Below are 21,212 nucleotides of genomic sequence, written 5' to 3' on the forward strand. Positions count from 1 at the left end.
CCATTTGAGCCGCCGGCTTGAACCCATACCGCCGGCCGGCGGCCCTACATCCCTTACCCCCTCCTTTCTTCTTCATCAATTTCCTCCAAAAGTTCCTAATTTCATCTTTCTCTCTCCTAGCTCAATCATGGTTATCAATGGCTTCTCCATCTCAATTTCCTTAAATAATCTCACAAAAAACCCTAATTTACCAATTGAAGACTTTAATTTCACCTTGAATTTCTCTCTCCTCCTTCCACGGGAGAAGGCCCTTGCGGAAGCTTTGTCCGCCCCGACTTATTTCGCGCAGAGCACTTCAACCTCCAAGGCGGTTTCTTGGGTGTGGGTATTTTCGTGGTGGGCTTGCGACGGGAGTAAGGCGGTGTGTTTCTTGGTGGTGGTTGATGACGGGATCAGAGTGAGCTAGCTGGTAGTAGGTTGTGGCTAGGGTGGTTTTCGTGGTTGGCTTGGATGGGGGCTACGATTCTGGTGGCTTTGGCGGTGGTGGGGCTGCTGCTAGGGGAGGGGGAAAGGGAGTGGGTGGCTGGTTGGTGGTGGACATGGTGGTTTGTATTTTTTTTTCTTTATTTAAAAACTAATTTTATTATTAAATAGTTAGAGAGTAATTAGAAGTAATTAGTGGTTAATCAGCTGAATTAGAGGTATTAGGTTGTCTTCAACAAAAATTAGATGAGTTTGGGTTTTCTTTTACAAAAAAGCTTTTAAAAGGTTTTTTTTCGCAAAACAGTGCATTTAAAAGGATTTTTTTTTTACAAATTTGCCAATTTCAAATGTAATTTAATTAGCTACTTAACAAAACCAAGTTCATGGTAAATTTTCTTAATTTCTACTGCCAAAATTTAGGTAATTAACTAATTAAATATTTGGATATGACTTATTGTTTTATCAATATAAATTAAGTAAGTATCTTTTGGAGCCTGATATAGTAATATATGAAGTTAAAATCTTGGATTCGCAACTACTTAAGAGTATACAAGATATTTAGCATCTTGCTTGTATCTTTGGTGTATGTTGTTTTCTACTTCAACAAAAATTGAGTCATTTGAAATTCTCTTTTAGGCAGATACTGGTCATAAGCTCATAATTACCATGTCACGACATTTCTTCCTAAACAAAATATGGCATTAGAAATAGTTTAAAACTAGCCTTATGGCCCGTGCAATGCACGGGTTGTTTATAGGTATATAATATATTTGTAAATTTTTATTTGTTTTTATTGGAAAATATATAGTTTAAAAAGGAGATAAAGGAGTGAAAATTGAATGTAATTGTAGAAAAAATTAATTTGGGGGAAAATGAACCAAGTAACACACACACACACACACACACATATTGATTTAAACATAGTGATTTTAATATGAGAAAGGAGATTAAATGAGGTGACACGTGATATTGGTGAAAAATAAAATGTACATGTGGCATGTTAAAGATGATGGTTTGTGTTTTTAAATAGTAGTATAGATTAGTCTCGAGCTATGCACAATTTAATCAGATTAAATTTTCTAATAAATTTATTTATTTTTTCATATGAAAATTAAAACAAAAATATTCACAAAACAAATAAACATAAAATAAAGCTCATAAAAAAATTAAATGACAAAAAAGTATTCAAGGAAGACAAACTAAATTATCATTGTTAAAGAGAATAAACCATTTTTAAGAATGTGATACTAATAATAATGTAATTGATTAGAATTTTAATAAAATAAAATAGAATTCACAAAACGATGACATCATTTATAGTTTTGGAGTGAAAATTTTTAGTGACAGCATGACATGTGTCTAGCTTTAAAATAGAATGACGTCAACGGTTGCTACTTTAGTATATTTATATAGATTGGTTCTAATATTTTTAAAAAATAATAATAAATATAGACCGCTTTTGAAAATATCTAATTTTTAAAACTTTTTTTCTTTAAACAAAAAACCTACAAACTCAAAATATTTGAGTATCAAAATACCCACTAACAATATTTTCCTAAAACTTCCCTATATATGTATATATATATATATATATATATATATATATATATATATATATATATATATATATATATATATTTCCTTCAATTCTACATACAAAAAGTCAATTATGCCCCTAGTACCCTAATTACCCTAATTTGATTATTAAACCATAATTTCCCTAATCCCAAATTCATTAACCCAAATCACCCTTTTTTTTTTTGAAACCACCCAAATTTAATTTGTAACAAACCTTAATTCCTAAAAAAAAAAAAAAAAAAAAAAAAAAAAAAAAAAAAAAAAAAAAAAGAAACAAAAAAAAAAATGGCATTATTCTAACCCAAATTGATAAACCTTAATACAACCCCTTGATCAGGCAAATTAAAGAACAATAATTAATTTTGCTAGTTGATAAACCTTCCCTTAATCTATAAATTTGAATTCCCCAAACTACTATAGACTGATTCATCAATTGTAATTCTAAGCCCCTGAGTGGCTATATTGATTTATTAAGAGCCCGAATTAGGGGTTAGGGCTTTTTATAAACCCTAACCCCGAATTCCCCAAATTTGATGAACCCGAAATCCTCAAATATTATTTGTCCAAATTAATTAACTTTTGAGGTTTACAATTGTAAATAAATATTGCCTTTTTAGATTAATGAGCTAGCATAACGATTAGCAATTGTGAAACCAGGAAAAAAGTGAGGCCTATAAATTTAAAATTTCGAGTGGAAATCGAAATGAGTAATGTTACCTAGACTTTTAAAATTTTAAATGGAGAAGTCTTTTGAAAAAGAAAAATAAAGGTCTCTAAAAAAAAAGTTGTTGCTTTCAAAAATGATTTTTTTTTTTTTGGTGTTCCGATCCATCAGGTTCACCCTTAGGGCTAATCCAGATTCGGGATCAGTTTTGGGTGGTTAGATTCCAATCCCCTCCCAATTGTTGTTGTAGGGGATCGAACACGGGTCCTCCCTACCAAGTACAGTCCCAATCACCACTGCACCAACAACCAATTGGTTTATGACAAAAATGATTTATGACAAATCCCTCCGTTTTTAAAATACTTGCTCCACTTTCAATTCCTTTTTCGGCCGTTTTTAAATACCTGCTACATTTCCTTATTTAAAAAGCTTTTACAATATTAAATTAATTTTTCTCATCTAGTGAACCCACCATGATCATATTTTTATTATTTTCACATTCTCTCTCATTCAATTCTCTCCACTACTTTTGTTTTTTATAATTTTATTATTCTTCTACCTACGCTGCTACCTCCATATTTTATTACTTTTTCCAATTTCTCTTAAAACTCCGCGCATAGAGAAATGGAGAATTATTTATTTATTGAATTGTTTATACTCATACTTTATTAAGATAAAGTTGGTACGATAACCGTTTATTAATTCAAATTATTTAAGTGGGGTGTAGTGGGAGTGGATGCAAATTTTATTGATAGGAGTAAATTAGTAATAGTGGGTCATTCAAATTGATTATAATAGATTGTCTAATTTCATTTATAATAATGTGTCGTTTATTAATTAAAAAAAAAAAAGTCAAAAATAAGATGTGTGTCAAATAAATATTGTCGGTGAGGAGATTAGCACCCAACATTTAAATTTCTCAACCATGTAATACACTTTCTAGAATAGTAGACAAATCCAACTTTTCTAACACGGATTTCATATGTGATGAAATCATTTAAATACATACGAGTAAACAATATTACGTAAGAATTTGTAGGTTCAGTAAAGTTTTTTTTTTTTTTTTTTTATTTTTTTATTTTTTGTTTTTTTGACGGAACAGTAAAGTTTAATTTATACCAATGTATTGTGTCAATCAAGTAGTATTCGATCTAGTGATATAGGATTGTACCTCACAACTATACAACTATAAGGTTATAAGATCAATCTCTATTAGAGGTAACTTGAGTATGAGTAGGTGGGATATGCGTAATTACTAAGAGTATTTTTATAACGTTCTTTCCACATAATATTAAAACTTTGGCGGAACTTAATTTTTTGAATCAATAAATGTCCATGCAGCCATGCTGCATTTCTTTAAGAAAAAAAGAGAGGTTATAATGTCTGATAAGAAGTTGGTGCATGGTGCGTAATGCTTTAGCCGTTAGTTTCATGTGGAGGATTGCGGATCGGAGCATAATATTGTATAGTTTCACTACGTGGGTTGGTTACTCAATGCAAAATTGTGGAGAATAGATGGCCAAGATTACATGTTGTCAGTTGCAATTCAATTTTATGGATGAAATAAAACCTACTATTATTAATTATCGACCCACCCATATCATAATTGTCACGTTCATAAAGCATCAAGCATATATCATAGTTTAACAATCAAATTATAATTACCAAATTTCATTTTTTTACAAAGAAATTAAACCAAAAAATTATGGCAGAGACAAAGGAGCAGGTGAAGTTGCATGGAATGTGGGCAAGTCCTTGGGTTAGAAGGGTAACAATTGCCCTTAAAATTAAGGGTATATCCTATGAATACTTTGAGGAAGACTTGAAAAATAAGTCTCAATTGCTCCTTAAGTATAATCCAGTTAAGAAGTTGGTTCCAGTGCTTGTTCATCAAGGGAGACCAATTCCTGAATCATTGGTTATTCTTGAATATATTGATGAGATTTGGACAAATTCACCAAAACTCTTCCCTTTTGATCCTTATGAACGAGCTAAAGTTCGGTTTTGGGCCAATTTTATCGATCTTCAGGTTTGCAATTAATATGTTTGCAATTATTATTTTTGTTTAGCACTATTAGTACAATGTTGCATTTTAGCCAACATTTATTTTGTTATCTTGTTGAGAGTGAGGGATAGCTCAAGTGATTATAGCTTCCCTCCCGGTTTCAAGAGATCCGGGAATCGAATTCTCATCCCCGCCCTTGTGGCTCTCTAATCACCAAGAGAAAATAAAATTGTGTTATCTTGTTAAAATCCATCGATATCCCACATTGAAGTTTCAACTAAAATGCCTTGGCTTACGGAGTTACTCTTGGTAATTTTAATTATTTTTACAATGGGATCATTTTGGATTTTATAAAATCACGGTTCAAATCATGGTTTATGTATTTTTTTTTTTTTTTTTTTTTTTTTTTTGACTAAGGCAACTCCATCATGGTTTATGTAACCGATCCCATTATATACCATTAATAATTACGTCTTTAATGGTGTTGTATGTGTACAGATATTTGAGAAACTTCGGGATGTTGTCAAAGCCCCTAACGATGATGAAGAGGACGAAATCATCAAAGAAATCCAAGAAAACATGAACAAATTGGAAGCAAATGTGAAGGATCTTTATTCAGGAGGTACTCATGTTAATGGTGAAAGTATGGAAATCCTTGACGTTTTGATGATCACTTTGTTGCCAATAATTAACGGTGTTGAAGAAGCTATATCCATCAAATTCATACTCCCTGAAAATTTTCCCTTGGCTTTTTCATGGATGAAATCCGGTGATGGACTTCCAAGTGTTCAAGAATCTGCTCCAAATCATGAAAATTTGGTCAAGTTTCTAAGAAAACTTAGACAAGTATTTAGAAGAGTGTAATTTTCTCCAACTTTTTGACATCAAATTAATTTTATGCTCTACTTTATCTTTATGATCAACGAATAAATTTTGACTAGATGTTCATTAATTACATATTATGTATTAATTAAATTATTGTTGTATATATGTAACAGTTTGTCACGTCTCTAAGAAAAATTATGTCGAATCCGGTAATAGAAGAAGAAAAGAACAAGAACGTCAAGATGAATTTGAACATTCTATGAAAAAACATGAAGGTTCATTATATTTCCATGTTGAATATATGGGGATGCTACTAATGCTAGACATATTGCTTAGTCCTTCACCACACTTCAATCCCAGGAATAGAAGGCAACCTCAATACGAAGTTGATAGAATCCCGGAAATATGATATTGTCAAGGATGGCATCTGTTGTAGCCTCGGAATGGTAAAGGCGCCACCCTATCTCACGAAAAAATGATTAAATTTTTCGAGCAAATTGACATATTAATTCCAATTTATAGACGAGTAGTGGAAGCGTGTTTTGAAGAAGAATTAGGAAACAATGGATATAACAAAGTCCTACAAAGTTTAGATAATTTCTTAGTTCATTATTGTTTTGACTTTTTGCATTAGAATATCCTGAATAAAAAGGGTCACTATGCATTTCCTAAATGGCTTACTCAAAGTGAATATACAAAAGATTATACGGTTGCTTATTGGTTGGTGAGTTGGTCAAACTTATTGATGAGGAGAGAAATAGAGATAGAGAGCAAGTGGGGTTGCAAGTGAAGAATTTAGCAATAATGAAGAAATAATCTTTCAAGGACATCATTTTTTACTACTCACTCTATCTCGAATAATTTACACAATAACACTTGACACATATGTCAATGCATTTTTTTTAACTCTATATATGTGTAGTTAAACATTAGTATGAAATACAATAAGTTACTGAGTAATATTAATACTTATTCAACAACATATTTCATGACAAATTTGTTTAGTTTAGTTTTTTTTTTTTTTTTTTTTTTTTAAAAAAAAAATAATTATAAGAACACTATGGTCATAGTCGGCATATGAATATTGAAATAATGTCAAACGTGTAAAGTATTTTGGGATTAAAAGAATATATGAGACAATCTTTTAAAAGACAAAAAACTTTGAAGGTAGCTTATAGCCTGATATCAAATAAAGGGAGAAGTTAGTGCAGCACAATATATTTCACTATATTGATTGGTTGCTCAAATACAATTATGTGGACAGCAGATGGCCAAGGCTTTATCTTGGCCATTTAGGTACACCTCACTTTAGCCTCTACCTAACTAGTCATATCTACCAATATCATAATTGTCACGTTCATAAAACATCAAGCATATATCCTATAGTTTCATAAACCAAGTAAAACAAATATTAGCAAAAAAATTATGGCAGAGACAAATGAGGAGGTGAAGTTACATGGAATGTGGGCAAGTCCTTGGGTTAGAAGGGTAACTATTGCCCTTAAAATTAAGGGTATATCTTATGAATACTTTGAGGAAGACTTGAAAAATAAGTCTCAATTGCTTCTCAAGTATAATCCAGTTAAGAAGTTGGTTCCAGTTCTTGTTCATCAAGGTAGGCCTATTCCTGAATCTTTGATCATTCTTGAATATATTGATGAGACTTGGACAAGTTCACCAAAACTCTTACCTTTTGATCCTTATCAACGAGCCAAAGTTCGGTTTTGGGCCAATTTTATCGATCTCCAGGTAGTTATTATTTAATTTGGTTTTTAGTAAATTATTGTGCAGCACTATTAGTACAATGTTGCATTTTGAAATAGATTGATTGTGTTATTTTGTTGAACCCCTCAACATTATAGAGCTCATTTCTTAATACATTAAACTAAACTTTCATCTTGATTAATGCCTAATGTTGACAAAAACGTTCAATATCTCTAGTTATATACTGGGGAAAAATTTAGAATCATGTAAATCTCGATGAGCTAATCTTTATATTGTCAACTGATTTTAGGATGGAAACCATAAAATCTTGTTCAGGCATGCATGTAACGGATTCCTTGATGAATAGGACAATATATTAGTGAGTCACTAATTATGTATGTGTGTACAGATATTTGAGAAACTTAGGGATGTTGTCAAAGCCCCCAACAATGATCAAGAGGACAAAATCATCAAAGAAATCCAAGAAAATATGAACAAATTAGAAGCAAATGTGAAGGATTTATATTCAGGAGCTACACATATTAGTGGTGAAACCATGGATATTTTAGACATTTTGATGATCACTTTATTGCCAATAATTAATGGTGTTGAAGAAGCTATTTCTATCAAGTTCATACACCCTGAAAATTTTCCCTTGGCTTTTTCATGGATGAAATCCGGTGATGGAGTTCCACTTGTTCAAGATTCTGCTCCAAATCATGAACATCTGGTCAAGTTTCTAAGAAAACTTAGACAACTTTTTAGAACTATGTAATCTTCTCCAATTCCCACATCAATTTTATGCTCTACTTCATCTTTGTACGTCAATTACGTATTAAGTACATTATCAACTAGATAGGCAGGATAAGCTGCTTTGGTAAAAAGATTAAGCAAAATGGTTGTTCGGATTGGATTTAATTGTGTTATTTAAATTGATTTTGAATCAGTTCAGCTCCATTCATTTAAGTTATATTTGTGTCTATTGTTACTTGGTTACTATGAAATATTATTCAATTTAGACACTCATTATAAAGGTCGGGTTATTAAATGTTAGGTACAGTCCAGATTTGAGTAGTTGGGTATGAAAACAACTCTACCGAGTCTATGTATGACTGTATGAGCATATACCCTTGATTTAGTGAGGAAATAGTTGATTAATTAAGACCATAATATTAAATTCATGAAGATTATACTACTACTTTATAGTCTTACTATGGGAAGAATCATATGAAAATGATTGTTATCACAATCCAATGATGAATAGCCTAAGTCATATTCTGATATTAATCATCAGAAACAATGATTAGCAGTTCAGTATACCGATGTTTTAATCATGAATTCATGATTGTCAGGATCTTGTTCATAATGTACTAGTTTTCTCTTCAACTATATGCTAACGTATGCATCAATCAAGTTTTCAACATAAAACTAATCTAACTACATTTTATAAGCAGATACATAGCATGCTCTGGCCTTGAGAGAGACCTTTGAAGTTGTGGCTTAAGATAGTACAGTAAATCGTATTATAAGAGCCGATATTCCACACAAAAACTTGATTTCATTAGCAAACACAACACTTCATACAAAAATTGCAAGCCCTCTACGATGTATACGTGCTTATGCACAATATTGCACATGCCTAATCACACTGAATGGCTATTACAAACAAAACAACTACCAGATTTTTTGTCATTAGAAATACACATCACTTGTTCTCAATATCAGAGAATAAATTAGTTACTATAAGACTCGAGACTATGATTATAAAGCTTGATTTTAGCTAACTAGCATCCCTTCCCCTTGTGGTGCTTGCCAAGCTTATGATTGTGAATTTTTTTCTCCTTTTTCGTTTTCCTATTGGGTGACGAAAGTGGAGGAATACTCTGTTCATGCCTAAAGAAGTTCTCTGGATCGAATTTTGTCTTGATTTTCACCAACCTATCGAAGTTATTCTTGTAATACTTCAAACCCCAAGCGCGAGCCTCATTAACATTAGTGTTACCATCCTTGTTCATCCCTAAATCGAGATCCCTATAGTTAACATAAGCTTCCCTAGGGTTCTTAGACACATAAGGCTCCATAAATTGATACAAGTCCCTAATCCAAGCCATGCTTGATTTCGCGCTAACCTCACCATCCATCCAAGTTGCAACATACTGAATCTTGTAGATAGTCCCCTTCCTATGAGGGAACGGGGTGTCAGACTCCGGTACCCTACTCATCATCCCACCATAAGGATTCCATATCATGATGTAGCTTTCTGCCTCCATCAACTTCTTCCATAGACCTTCAAGCCCGGCCTCAGGGATTGGTTCCCTAACGAAATCTGACTTGGCCTTAAAGTAGTTCCTAAACAAAGGTTTCGCTTGGAGCAAAACATCAGTGCTAGTCCCTGTAGGGTACCCTCCAATATAGACAACTGACTCGATCCAACTCATTTCATTGCAGTCTTGTTTAGTCAGGCCTAATTCAGGGAAAGTTTGGGCCATGGACCTAAGCAATTGATTCGCGCTGCCTAAATACAGCGCGTTAAATAAGGCTTGTACAGTCTTCTGAGTGGTGTTAGGGACTGTACCAGGCATGATTTCTACCCTGATGAAAAGATTTTCATCAAGTTTATCAGCAGCCACTTGCTGCCACTTAGTCAAGAGCTTTGTCAAACCTTGGTCTAGCGTTTTTACGACTGTAAATGTTGTGACAGTCTCAGGAACAGGTACAAGCTTAACTTTCCATGCTAGAATTACCCCAAAACTACCACCACCAGCACCTCTGACAGCCCAAAACAGGTCCTCCCCCATTGATGCTCGGTCGAGGATCTTCCCGTTAGGATCCACCAACCGAACATCAATCACATTATCAACTCCTAGACCATATTTTCTCATCATAGAGCCATAAGCACCACCAGTAATATGACCACCTATACCCAAACTGGTGCACAGTCCTGCAGGAAATCCGTGCACCTTACTCTGCTCAGATATCCTATAGTAAAGCTCCCCAGTCGTAGCCCCAGCCTCAGCCCACGCACTGTTATCGTCGATATCAACTATAACAGACCGCAGCTTGGACATATCAATAACAACAAATGGATCACCCATCTCAGAGGCATAAGAAACCCCCTCATAGTCGTGCCCCCCGCTACGTACCCTGAGCTGAATCCCAAGCTTTTTGGCACATACAACAGCAGCTTGTACATGAGATTCATCTAAGGGCATGTAGATCAGCTGTGGTTTTTCAACTGAAGGTAACAAGTACCTTAAGTTATTCGCGGTCGAATTTAGTATAGCTGTGAAGGAATTATTGTTAGGAGTGAAACATGATGTAGGAAATGGGTTGGGTGGACTAATGTTCTTAGAAAGACAATGAAGAAAATTAGCTTGGACCTCATTTGAATATCCTAAAGATGAACATAGTGAGAAAATTAGGAGCAATGTTAGTGGAATAACACTACTATAATAACCCATAATTTTATTCTATGATATGATCTTAGCTTATGTGTTTTAGAGGGAGAAGTTGTGAATAAAATTGGTTATGGTAAGGTAGTATTTATATGAGTTTTATGATGACTTTTAATTGAGGTAATGCAATCGTCATGCTTTGATTATTATTACATTGGTGTTTAAACTTGTGTTTTATAGTCAATGTTATGAAAAAGTTGTGAAAATGGAAAAAATGGATGGAGTTGCATGTATGTCCACTTTAAAGTGGGGATTGTGGGATAAAATTTGGTCAATAGTTTATACAGTGGTAAAGAGTGATTGTAATCATGGTTTGATATAATATTGTGATTAATAAGATAAGAAAATTTGGAGTGCAAATTTTTCCACAATTTAGGCCACAATCTTGAAGCCTCCAATCCAACTTTACTGTTGATTTTCTGACTGTGATGTCAAATTGTAAGCATTGTCGATTAATTATTCCGATTGTTTTGATACGGAGGCAGTATTTTTAAGTTTGATGCCTCGACAATTCTCATTTTATGTTTTAATTTTAGTGTTCATCTCGATCTTATTATTTTCACGTCGGTCAAATAACACTTTTTATGTACCCAAGTTTACTCCGTTCTATTACAATACTTTTATATTTGTTGATCATTCTTTTCCAACTTTGCAACTATTATCAATTCTTTGAGTAGTGTCAAAGAAATCGGATAAGCTTTCATTACACATTTACACAAGTTCATGTGAGATATTCAAACCCCTTTGATGAATGATCATAGCCATCATAGTACAAGACTATAAAAGTGAAGAAGTGTGTTTGATTTTATGATGTAAATATGTTATACAAGTATTAAATTAATAAATGATCAAATTTTATGTTTATTGTAGTAATCATATAAATATCATTGGAAGTCAAACAAAAAGATTTAGATAAAATATAGAATATATTAGTGCATGTGGTGAGTGTAAATCCACATCTAAATTAATATTAATGGCTTAATAAATAATTTTATACACTTGCTAGTATTATATATGTTGATCCCATGCGTTGAAGACAAGAGATTATGGCATAATTAACCTTTGAGGTTTCTTGGGGTTGTAATTTTGTAAGTTCTTATCTATAAAACATTATCATAATTTGATGCTAATTAAACTAGATAAAGTTGTAATTAGTGGAAGTTGGTTTAAGAGATTCCTCAATTTTTAATTATTTCCAAACATTCATTAATTTTGATTATAGTATCTACCTTAATTTTGGACCCTTGTCATGTGCACAAACTCCACTTATTATTCTCCCTTTACAAGTTCACGCTAATCACCCAAAAAGTTACACCAATACTATTGTTAATGCAAAATTATCTATGTGATGTTTCTTGCTAATTATGTTGTTGGTTGATTGATGAACTAATTAAAAAGTTACGTGCACCAAAAAATATTACTAACAATTAGCTAATTAAGGAAGTTATTATAGTTTATTAAGCACATCGTTGTTTGATGGTAATACGTACAAATGAATGTAGCTTTTTGTAGGGCTAATATATATGGTCATATGATTGATTATTTGATTTTCAATTATATGAAGTGGAAATGTGGAATTACATGATAAGACCAGGACCCTCCCCGTGAATCCCCCAATTAACTTTCAAATAGATAATTCTAGACAAATTTAGGTGTCATATACATATTTTCTCCGTTTTTATTTAAATGCATCACTTATATAATTGCAAACTCCTAAACACTTTTGAAGTAGAGAGAAAAGGAGAAAAAATAAAAAGGGCTCATGAAATAGGAGAGATATAACGAAAATTTATTTACAAAACGGGAAAGTGATGCATCTAATTTAAAAAAAATTTAACAAAAATGATGCATCTAATAAAAAACGGAGGAAGTATAATGAATCTATACACACGATGTGTGTTTCAATATTTTTAAATTTCTAAGAATCAATTGTTTTAAAAGATAAGTGAAATTTAATGACATTTAAGAATTTTACCTCACTCCTTGACATGAAAATAGAGATTATTTCCTTGGAAAAATAGTCCAAGGGTTTTATGTTCTTGCTCCTTATTTTAAGAATGTATCATTTATTTTATTTTAATCACACAAGATTAAAATGATCATTTCAATTTAAACAAAATTAACTTTTTAGGAAATTATGAAAGTTTGATATAATGAAAATAGTAAATATACTTATAATTAAACTAACATAAAAAGAACCCAAAAAAAGTCATCCACTATATACTCTGTATTTAAGGGTTATTCATTAACTACTTGTTAATATATACCTCATATAAAAACATGTTTACATGCATTTTTAAGAAAATTATATACTTCGTATAAGTTAATGCTTAACCTTTTAATCAAATAATTATTAGCACGAGTACGGGCCTGTTCTGATTGACTGAATTGAGCTAAACTAAACTGAACTTATTGGAGCTAAGCTGAGCTGAACTGAATTGAATATTTTATGAGAGAAGGAATTTAAGATAAGAATTGAACTTATTAGAGCTGGGCTAAACTAAACTTATTAGAGCTGAACTGAACTGAACTGAAAATAAGCTGAAGAGAACAAGCCTACATAGGTACTAACAATACGAACAAATATAGGTAAAGATGACATTGAATCAAGTTAGAGGTACAAGATGACATGCACTCCTCTCTGTTGTATTTTTCCACTTTTGCCGATATAAAATACAAATTCTACCTCAATTTTCTTTTGTTCTATTCACTATTTGTCTTGGGGATTTTTTCCTACCTTACTTTTTCTACCTTTTCTTTCATAACCATATTTTTACCCTCTTACCCCATAAATTATTCACCTTTTCACTAAATTTTTTTACTAGATCTTTCTTACATACTCAAACTTTTTTTTACTTTGTCTCTTTTACAATATGATAGTATGCCTATAGTATTTGTGTATTGCACAGATGAAACAAACGGATCAAATAACTAATTACTTATGTTTATAATTGTGGTTGCTTTAAAGGATCGGATTTAAGGAAAGTTACATGCATACGCAATAAGGTCCACACTAATTTAAAGCCAAGAACTACGGCAATTAGAAAAGAAAAACTTGATGATAAGGGCTGATTGCAACTTATATGCATTCATTAAGTGTACTTGATAAGGTAAATTTATGTTCTCATGATTGAAGACAATAAGTCCATTAAGCCACCTTGATGAAGGGATTAAAGAGGTAATTATTGCACATAATCCAAGTGTACACTCATAACCAACCTTTGTAATTGATAAATTGATGAAATTTTTTATAATCCAAAAAAAAAAGTAAAAGGATGTGAAATGACTTAAACTTTTCATGGGTCCCAAGCTTCCAAACATAGTCATAGAGTTAGACTTATAAAGGTGAATAAATTTGTTCGTTTTCTTAGGGTGAGGGCCTAATATGTTTTACAAAAGCATGTTATTTTTAGGGAAAGATCAAACTTCAATGATACTCATCACCTACTAAAGAAACTAAATTGATGTCTTTCTTCACATTTATTCCCCCACAAGGAAGCTAAGGTTGGCTTTATTATCTTCATGTAATTATAAATTTTAAAGTGTTAAATTTTTATATTGGCAAAAATGTTAAAAAGAAAATAAATTCATATCATTAAGATTGTGTTTATACCTTCACAACTTTTGACTCAAATTAAATTAATGCTAAACATTGTCCCATATTGTGTATAGTTATATTCTCAACCTTTATGTTAAATTAATCACAATAGTAATCTTACTTTTACAGACAGTTTAAAGATACCGTAGGGTAGATAGACGGACAATTCAAGAGAAAATATCATAATATAAAGTGTAGTTATTATTTGATTGATTATATTTCTAAACTGAATTCAATCCAATATAATTAATCTACACCCTTAAACTAAAATTAGAGTACAAAATATTAGAAGTATTAGATATAGACAATCAAGAAAATAGTGTATAAAATTAGCTAAAGAACACAAACAAAATAGTCAAAATATAATTGGTTGTCAATGTCAAACAAAGATTTTGGATACTCCTTTTCAAATGGGATGGTCCAATATTGGTACTATACTTCAATTGATCAAACCCACCTAAATTGTTGTGCAGTAAAAAGCTTTTAGGTGAAATACCAATAATGCATTCTATTTATCAAGTTTTAGCCATTTTTAAATAATTTATCAAATTGTGTTATGTGGACTAGTGGGAAATGGACAACAAATATAGGTCCATGTTACACTCTCGTAATAATTTGGTGTATCTTAAATTCCAAAATCATCAGCGTATCCGTTAAGCATGGGAGAACTCCCCGACATGGAGCTGGAGAAAAATTGGTATGTACCAATGTACCATATGCTAGTATAACTACCATTTTGGACTATTGTTGTACACCCTTTATTATCCAGCAACGTCTTTTGTATCTTTGCACAATTTCTGAATCTGAACAACTTAAAAACCCTCCAAATTCGGTTTAAGAATGCATAAAATTTATAAGGGTAATTAGTGTTGCATATCACTTTTTTACTAGAGGAACTTCTAACGCAGTTTTTTGTAGCAGTGCATATTACTTTTACTTTGTCTTACATTAATTCTCCCTTCGTCCTTTAATTAGAAGCCTATTTTGATTTTTTTTTTTCACGGAATCACGGGAATATAGGAAGTTAATTGGAAGTACAAATATACATGCAGGGTTTTAGAGAGAGAAGAAAAAAATAAGTTGAGAATTATTGAAGAGATAGAGAGATAAAATGTTGGGAATTGATATCAAAAGTATATAAAAGAAAAGAAAAAAAATGGCAAATCATCAAAAAGATGGTAATATTGTTAACAAGTACAACTTATAAATAAAAATTGGCTTGTAATTTTGATTATCCAAAAAGGAATACAGGCTTCTAATAAAAGGACGGAGGGAGTTTTATAATAATACATCATACATTTATTACAAAATGTTCGTTACAATATAGGAGTAACTCTTACTCCGTATAAAGGGAATTTTGACGAAGCAATGCATCTGCCATTTGAAAATGCACTTGCTTAAGTGAAATTTAGGGTTGAAAGAAGTAGTATGGGCGTATGGCAACTTTCAAAAAAGTAAAGTCTTTCTTTTTTATTTTTAATTAATGTGTAAAAAAAGAAAATCTTGAAGTCTTCTAAAGTTCCAACTACCAAAGTCATCCAGTGGACAACGTGTGAAGTTAAGAAAAAGAAAAAGAAAATCATGTAATTATGTATTTTGTAAAGAAAATAAACCTCATTTAAAGTTGAATCTTAAGGTCGTTTTCCATGTTCAAATAAAAATTGGATGTTTTGGTCAAAAAGTATGTTCTAATGTTATAATTTTGGCTTTTAATGAAAGGTTAGGGTTAATGTCTATGGTTATTTTGGCTTAATGAGTTGCCATTGTAAAATGGTTACATCCTCAAAGTCAGTCGCCTAAGAATATGTCTTAATTATATGTGATTTTAGTCTTTCACCGCAGCTCATCAAGCCAGATTGCCCGGATGCCTATGCATGTTTTATTACTGACCTTTGTTGGCCTAGTACTCCCTCTGATCCACAAAGAATATATTTGTGAAATACAACTGGAAACTAGAAATCTTTTCGGGTTTGAAGAGTTTATTCGCAAATACAGGTTTAGTTTACTCTTCGAGAGAGCTTCCTATGTCTTCTTTTCGGGTTTGACACTACAGCCTTCTACTGCGAGCTCGGCTGTGTATAATGTAATCACTTTTCCAGATAAATCTTGTAGTAATAATGTATCTTTTAGACATGTAGTAATCACTATTCAGAGAATTGTTTTGAGTAAGAAGTATAGCTTTACAAGGATTGAATTTTGCCCTCATTTTTAAAATTCTTAGCAAGTATTTCACAAGTGCTAGTGATTTCTGAAGTGTGGTGAGCAATATCCAGCTAAGTTATCCAATACCCTAGCAATAGATAGCATACAATTAACACAACAAAGTGATAGAATTATATGCATCTCGTCATGCAGATAGATATGAGCTTTGCCTTCTAGCATACCTGTATGGGTTGCTGCACCTGCTTAGGCTGCATAACCAAATTTGAATGCCTGAATCCGCTATGCTATCAATATAATCCATTCTGCTGCAGAGAATTGGGTTAGCCATGGTAACCTGATGATCTAACCCATGGAGATCAAGCACTCTTCAAATTTACTGGTGAACAGTTGAGCACAGCATCTGACGAAGGAAAAAAAAAAAAAATTATCAGATCAGGATAATGGGATAGTCGAGATAATAGGGGGGGAGAGGGGTGCTTAAGCCTCAAGTGCCCATATAACAAAATTAGTTCCACAGTAAAATGCGGTGATGATGGGATTCAACCTACAAACTCATGGATCGAGATAATAGTACCAAATGACCTCCCCACTGAACTTCCAGTCCATAGGCTTGTGTGATTAGTCAAAACAGTCTTAGAACACAAAGATTTTCCTTATTCCAAACTTATTTAGTAATACTCAAATGCTTTTGTGCTCCAAGCATCAAGTAACAGTTACCTCATGTACACAGAATGTAATTCTCGGAAGCAAACAGATTGTTTGATACAGCATTAGTTTCCAGCTTTCCATATAGCCTCTGCATTCCAAAACTGGGTCAACAGTACTCCAAAACAGGTTTATTCATTATTAGTAATTAGGTATTCCATACTCATACCGTCATACGTAGTATATGATCTTTTTTTTTACTCTTAATAATTTCATATGAAAATGCAACTTGAAAGAGAAAAAAAATTATAATCAGTAAATGTCCCTTATCAAATACCAATTGACCATTTTCTTTTTAAGAAGACACCATAAGTTCTGAAGTTTAACCATATAAGTATCCATCCAGCTGAACAGAGGAAGAAAATTAAGCAGTGTACATTGCTATAAAGTATACCCACTGTACAAGTGTACATTGCTTTTAACCAAAAAAAAAAAAGCAGTGTACATTGCTATAAAGTATAAACTACCTTAATAAGTGGTTATGGGAATCTGAAGCAACTTTAAGGGTCCAAATCATGGCAACCAGGTCCAACACAGCCGATATATTCATCAAACTGGAAAGAAAATTCTAGAAGGGAATGCATGCACAGATGGCGTAATTGATATTTACCTATTTGAACATCTGCTACCAACAATGAGATCCTTTCATGACAGCTAATGTACATGATAGCTCCTCCAAGGAATATAAGTCAACCAACAAAAGACCTTCATACAAGGAAACAGCAGTGAATTATGGTTGCCCCAGGACAACCACAGCTAAAAGAAAGTATAATTAGATAGTGAAAGTTTGAGTTACCCCATCATAATATAGTTTTTTGTGTTCCGGGAGCATATGAAGGAACTTGTGCATAGGTTCCTAGTGCAATCATCATATGACAATATTAAATGCTCAGGAATGTTCTGCTGGAAGACACTTCGGAAGCTTTCATGGAAGAATTTTCCTTAATAGCTTTTTGTCTCGAACACCATCATATAGGAGTTCATATGTATAATAAGTTATATAGCTCTTCTTTAGCAAGTCCTCCACAATAATCTTTGGTGCTGCTATCTCCCTTTTAGTAGAGCTGAAAATACCCTCCACAATATCTGGAACAATACCTTCATGCACCATAACGTGGATAATTTTAACAGCTTCATGGATCTTTTGTTTCAAGCAAAGACAATTGAGTACCCTTCCACATGTTGTGAGTGATGGCTTAAAACCCTTCTCAATCTTCTTTAGGAAGAATTTGTAGCCAGCATCATCATTACCAGCCTTGCAGAATCCATGTACTAACGCACGATAAGTATAACTGTCTGGAGGGCAGCCCTTCTCAATCATCTCATGAAAAAGCCTCTGAGCCATGTCCATATTCAGTCTTTCACCAAATGCATTGATCACAATGTTGTATGTTGCTGTTGTATGTGAAAGTCCATACTGTTGGTAAATCTTTCTGAAAAGCTGGTATGCTCCATCCAAATCACCCTTCTTGCAATAACCATTTATCAATGTGCCAAGAACTACAAGATCTGGGGCCAGACCCTTGCACCTCATTTCTGACAGCAACGCTAAGGCTTCGTCTAGCTTATGAGCCTTGCAGGAGCTGTCTATAAGTATATTGTATGTAATATGGTTAGGGATGCACCCTTTTTCCACCATTGTTTCAAAAGTTCCCATTACAGCTTCAAATTTTGCAGCCTTGCAAAGCCCATCCAACAGAGTATTGTATGTAATCACATCTGGAGTAACACCATGATCCCACATTTTATCTACAAGTTCAATCGCCGTATCCAACTTCAACTGTTTGCAGTACCCATCAATTAGAGTATTAAAAGTGAAAATGTCAGGTAAACATCCTCTTGCAATAGCATCATCTACCAGGTTATTTGCATCAGACAAGCAACCCATTTTGCATAGTCCATTTATCACTGTATTATATGTCCATATATTGGGGGAGCAACCAGCTCTAGCCATATCATTAATCATCTGTAATGCTTCAAGAATCAGACCCTGCTGAGATAGGCCTTTGATCAATGTGTTGTACACAATAACTTTAGCCTTCAATCCCTTCGTCTCAGCCTCATTGAATATGACCATGGCTCTCTCAACATCACCATTCTTACATAAGCCATCAATTAAAGAGCAATATGTGTATTCATCGGGTATAAATCCTCTGTATTTCGCATTACGGAGTACCATCTCTGCATTTTGTACCATGTCTAGTTTGCAGTAAGCATCAATGATGCAGTTGTATGTGAAAGAATCTGGATCAAACCCTTTATTAATCATTTGATGCAGATAGCGTTCAGCATCAACAGCCCCCGTATTTTTACAAAGTCCACGTATCAGTAAGTTGTATGTCACTACATCTGGAGTAAAACCCTCAGTCATGATGTTATCCAGTAAACCAGTAGCTTCACTGACTGAATTATTCTCACAAAAACCTTCAATAAAGATATTGAAAGTAAACAAATTTGGTGAAGTCCCCCGCTTGAAAACTTTACTTAAAAGCCTTTGACTTTCTTGGACATCACCCTTCCTGCAGAGGACATGTATCAGCTTGTTAAATGTAAGAATATCAGGGCAAATTCCAAGGCTAAGCATCTGACAGAACAACTTCGATGCTTCAACTCCATATTCTTGTTCATAAAGACCACCAATGAGGGTACAATAAGCAACTGCATTGGCGTCACACCCATGAGAAGGCATGTTCTTAAGAAGCCTCAAAGCAGCATTAAACTTCTCAGTCCTACAAAAATACTTAATCCTGATAGTATAGGTGTATACATCAGGACAAATCCCTTTATCTCTTAACCTCAAATAAACTTTATGAGCTTGATTGAAGTAACCATGTTCAACCAAGATATTCATGATGGCATTATACGACATGACTGACGGTTCACATTCGTAAAAATCCATCTTCTCAAACACATCAACAGCTTGTTGAAGTTTCCCTTTCTTTCCATAATTCTTCATAGCCCCAATGTACACTCCTTCCACAATCCTATTATCAATATCCATTCTCATATCCGAAAGCAATGCCTCCATAGCTTCAAATTTTCCATGTGAACCAAGCTTATCTATCATACATTTATATGTCAGCAAATTATGCTTAAACCCCTCCTCATTTTTAACTGATTTAAACGTTTCGAGCGCCTTCAAAGGATCTTTCTGATGTTTTATAACAGCTGCTACATGTTTTGCTAGTAAGGGTCTACTCATTACAAAGTAAATCTCCCAAATCCCAAATTTTCAAGCTACGCCCTTTTTAACCATTCAAAATCAATACCATGAAACTGGGCAAAACAGAACTACTGTCATTTCATCGAACAGTTGGTGGGCATAATCCTAAACAAGAAAAAGCAATAGAAATCTCAATTACCAACAATACCCAGAAGTTAATTCTTCTTTATTAGACATTTAATTGAAAGTATATAAATTGATTTTGGTAAAATATGGAGTTGTCGAGTAAAAAGTGATAAACAAACAGGTGAAAATTCAAAATTGAATCAGAAATTTAGAATGTACCTGGAATTAAGGTAGTGAGATTTATACCAATAAAAGAAAGTGGTAATTGAGTGAATGAAGGAAGAGGAACTGAAATTAAATTGGTAAAAGGAGGAAATAGAAATCAATGACAAGAGTGAGACAGAGGTTAGAGAAAGCTTAGAAGTTATAATAGAGAAACACAACGGCAGAATTTATGTATTTGAAACTGCTAGCGTGTCTAAGACCGGACTGGCCCAAACCGAACACATAAGAATTGAAACTCAAGACTTGGGAGATGAGACTTAGGCCCTGTTATTTAGAATTGCTCTGCTCTGCTCTGTTGTGTCCTGCTCTGCTGTGCTCCGTAGTATGTGGAAGCCTAGCCTTGCTCGACTGAAATCTGCTATGCTCTATCCAAAAACTCTAAAGAACAGGGTCTTAGTAATTAAAGATTTTATTTTTTTCTATAATTGGGTCTTGGGAATTCTCCTAGGTAGGAAAACAGAGCGATGAAGGTTTAGCAATATAAATGGAACGAAAAGGGTACATGTAGATATAGTTTATGCGTACCCTAAATAGACAAGGTGTTCTATTGGCTGAGAGAAGTTAACCCACTTGGTCCT

The 21,212-nt window shown here is 33.2% G+C and overlaps 3 protein-coding genes and 1 pseudogene across 3 annotated transcripts; 2 read left to right on the plus strand and 2 right to left on the minus strand.

Moving 5' to 3' along the window:
- The first annotated feature begins 4,189 nt into the window (after positions 1-4,189).
- LOC145599295 (glutathione S-transferase U9-like) lies at positions 4,190-5,710 on the plus strand. The gene is made up of 2 exons (XM_081655693.1): positions 4,190-4,694; positions 5,169-5,710. Exons 1-2 carry the CDS (start codon positions 4,371-4,373, stop codon positions 5,532-5,534), a joined length of 690 nt encoding a protein of 229 aa, XP_081511819.1. The 5' UTR covers positions 4,190-4,370; the 3' UTR covers positions 5,535-5,710.
- Positions 5,711-6,790: 1,080 nt separating this feature from the next.
- LOC145598921 (glutathione S-transferase U9-like) lies at positions 6,791-8,156 on the plus strand. The gene is made up of 2 exons (XM_081655324.1): positions 6,791-7,244; positions 7,609-8,156. Exons 1-2 carry the CDS (start codon positions 6,921-6,923, stop codon positions 7,972-7,974), a joined length of 690 nt encoding a protein of 229 aa, XP_081511450.1. The 5' UTR covers positions 6,791-6,920; the 3' UTR covers positions 7,975-8,156.
- Positions 8,157-8,743: 587 nt separating this feature from the next.
- On the minus strand, positions 8,744-10,691 carry LOC145598604 (monolignol oxidoreductase AtBBE-like 15 pseudogene; annotated as a pseudogene).
- Positions 10,692-16,535: 5,844 nt separating this feature from the next.
- On the minus strand, positions 16,536-20,444 carry LOC145598900 (uncharacterized). The gene is made up of 4 exons (XM_081655302.1): positions 17,917-20,444; positions 17,731-17,825; positions 17,133-17,211; positions 16,536-16,815 (listed from the first exon to the last, which is right to left on the minus strand). The coding sequence occupies exon 1, from the start codon at positions 20,320-20,322 to the stop codon at positions 18,046-18,048; it is 2,277 nt and encodes a 758-aa protein (XP_081511428.1). The 5' UTR covers positions 20,323-20,444; the 3' UTR covers positions 16,536-16,815; positions 17,133-17,211; positions 17,731-17,825; positions 17,917-18,045.
- Positions 20,445-21,212: the final 768 nt, after the last annotated feature.

This window comes from Chenopodium album, chromosome 20 (assembly GCF_948465745.1).
Source record: "Chenopodium album chromosome 20, dcCheAlbu1.1, whole genome shotgun sequence".
NCBI classification, from domain to species: domain Eukaryota; kingdom Viridiplantae; phylum Streptophyta; class Magnoliopsida; order Caryophyllales; family Amaranthaceae; genus Chenopodium; species Chenopodium album.

Coding starts and splice junctions, on each gene's coding strand:
- LOC145598900 (XM_081655302.1), bottom strand. CDS start 20,322: ATGAGTAGACCCTTACTAGCAAAACATGTAGCAGCTGTTATAAAACAT.
- LOC145599295 (XM_081655693.1), top strand. CDS start 4,371: ATGGCAGAGACAAAGGAGCAGGTGAAGTTGCATGGAATGTGGGCAAGT. Junction 4,695..5,168: donor CCAATTTTATCGATCTTCAG/GTTTGCAATTAA, acceptor GTATGTGTACAG/ATATTTGAGAAACTTCGGGA.
- LOC145598921 (XM_081655324.1), top strand. CDS start 6,921: ATGGCAGAGACAAATGAGGAGGTGAAGTTACATGGAATGTGGGCAAGT. Junction 7,245..7,608: donor CCAATTTTATCGATCTCCAG/GTAGTTATTATT, acceptor ATGTGTGTACAG/ATATTTGAGAAACTTAGGGA.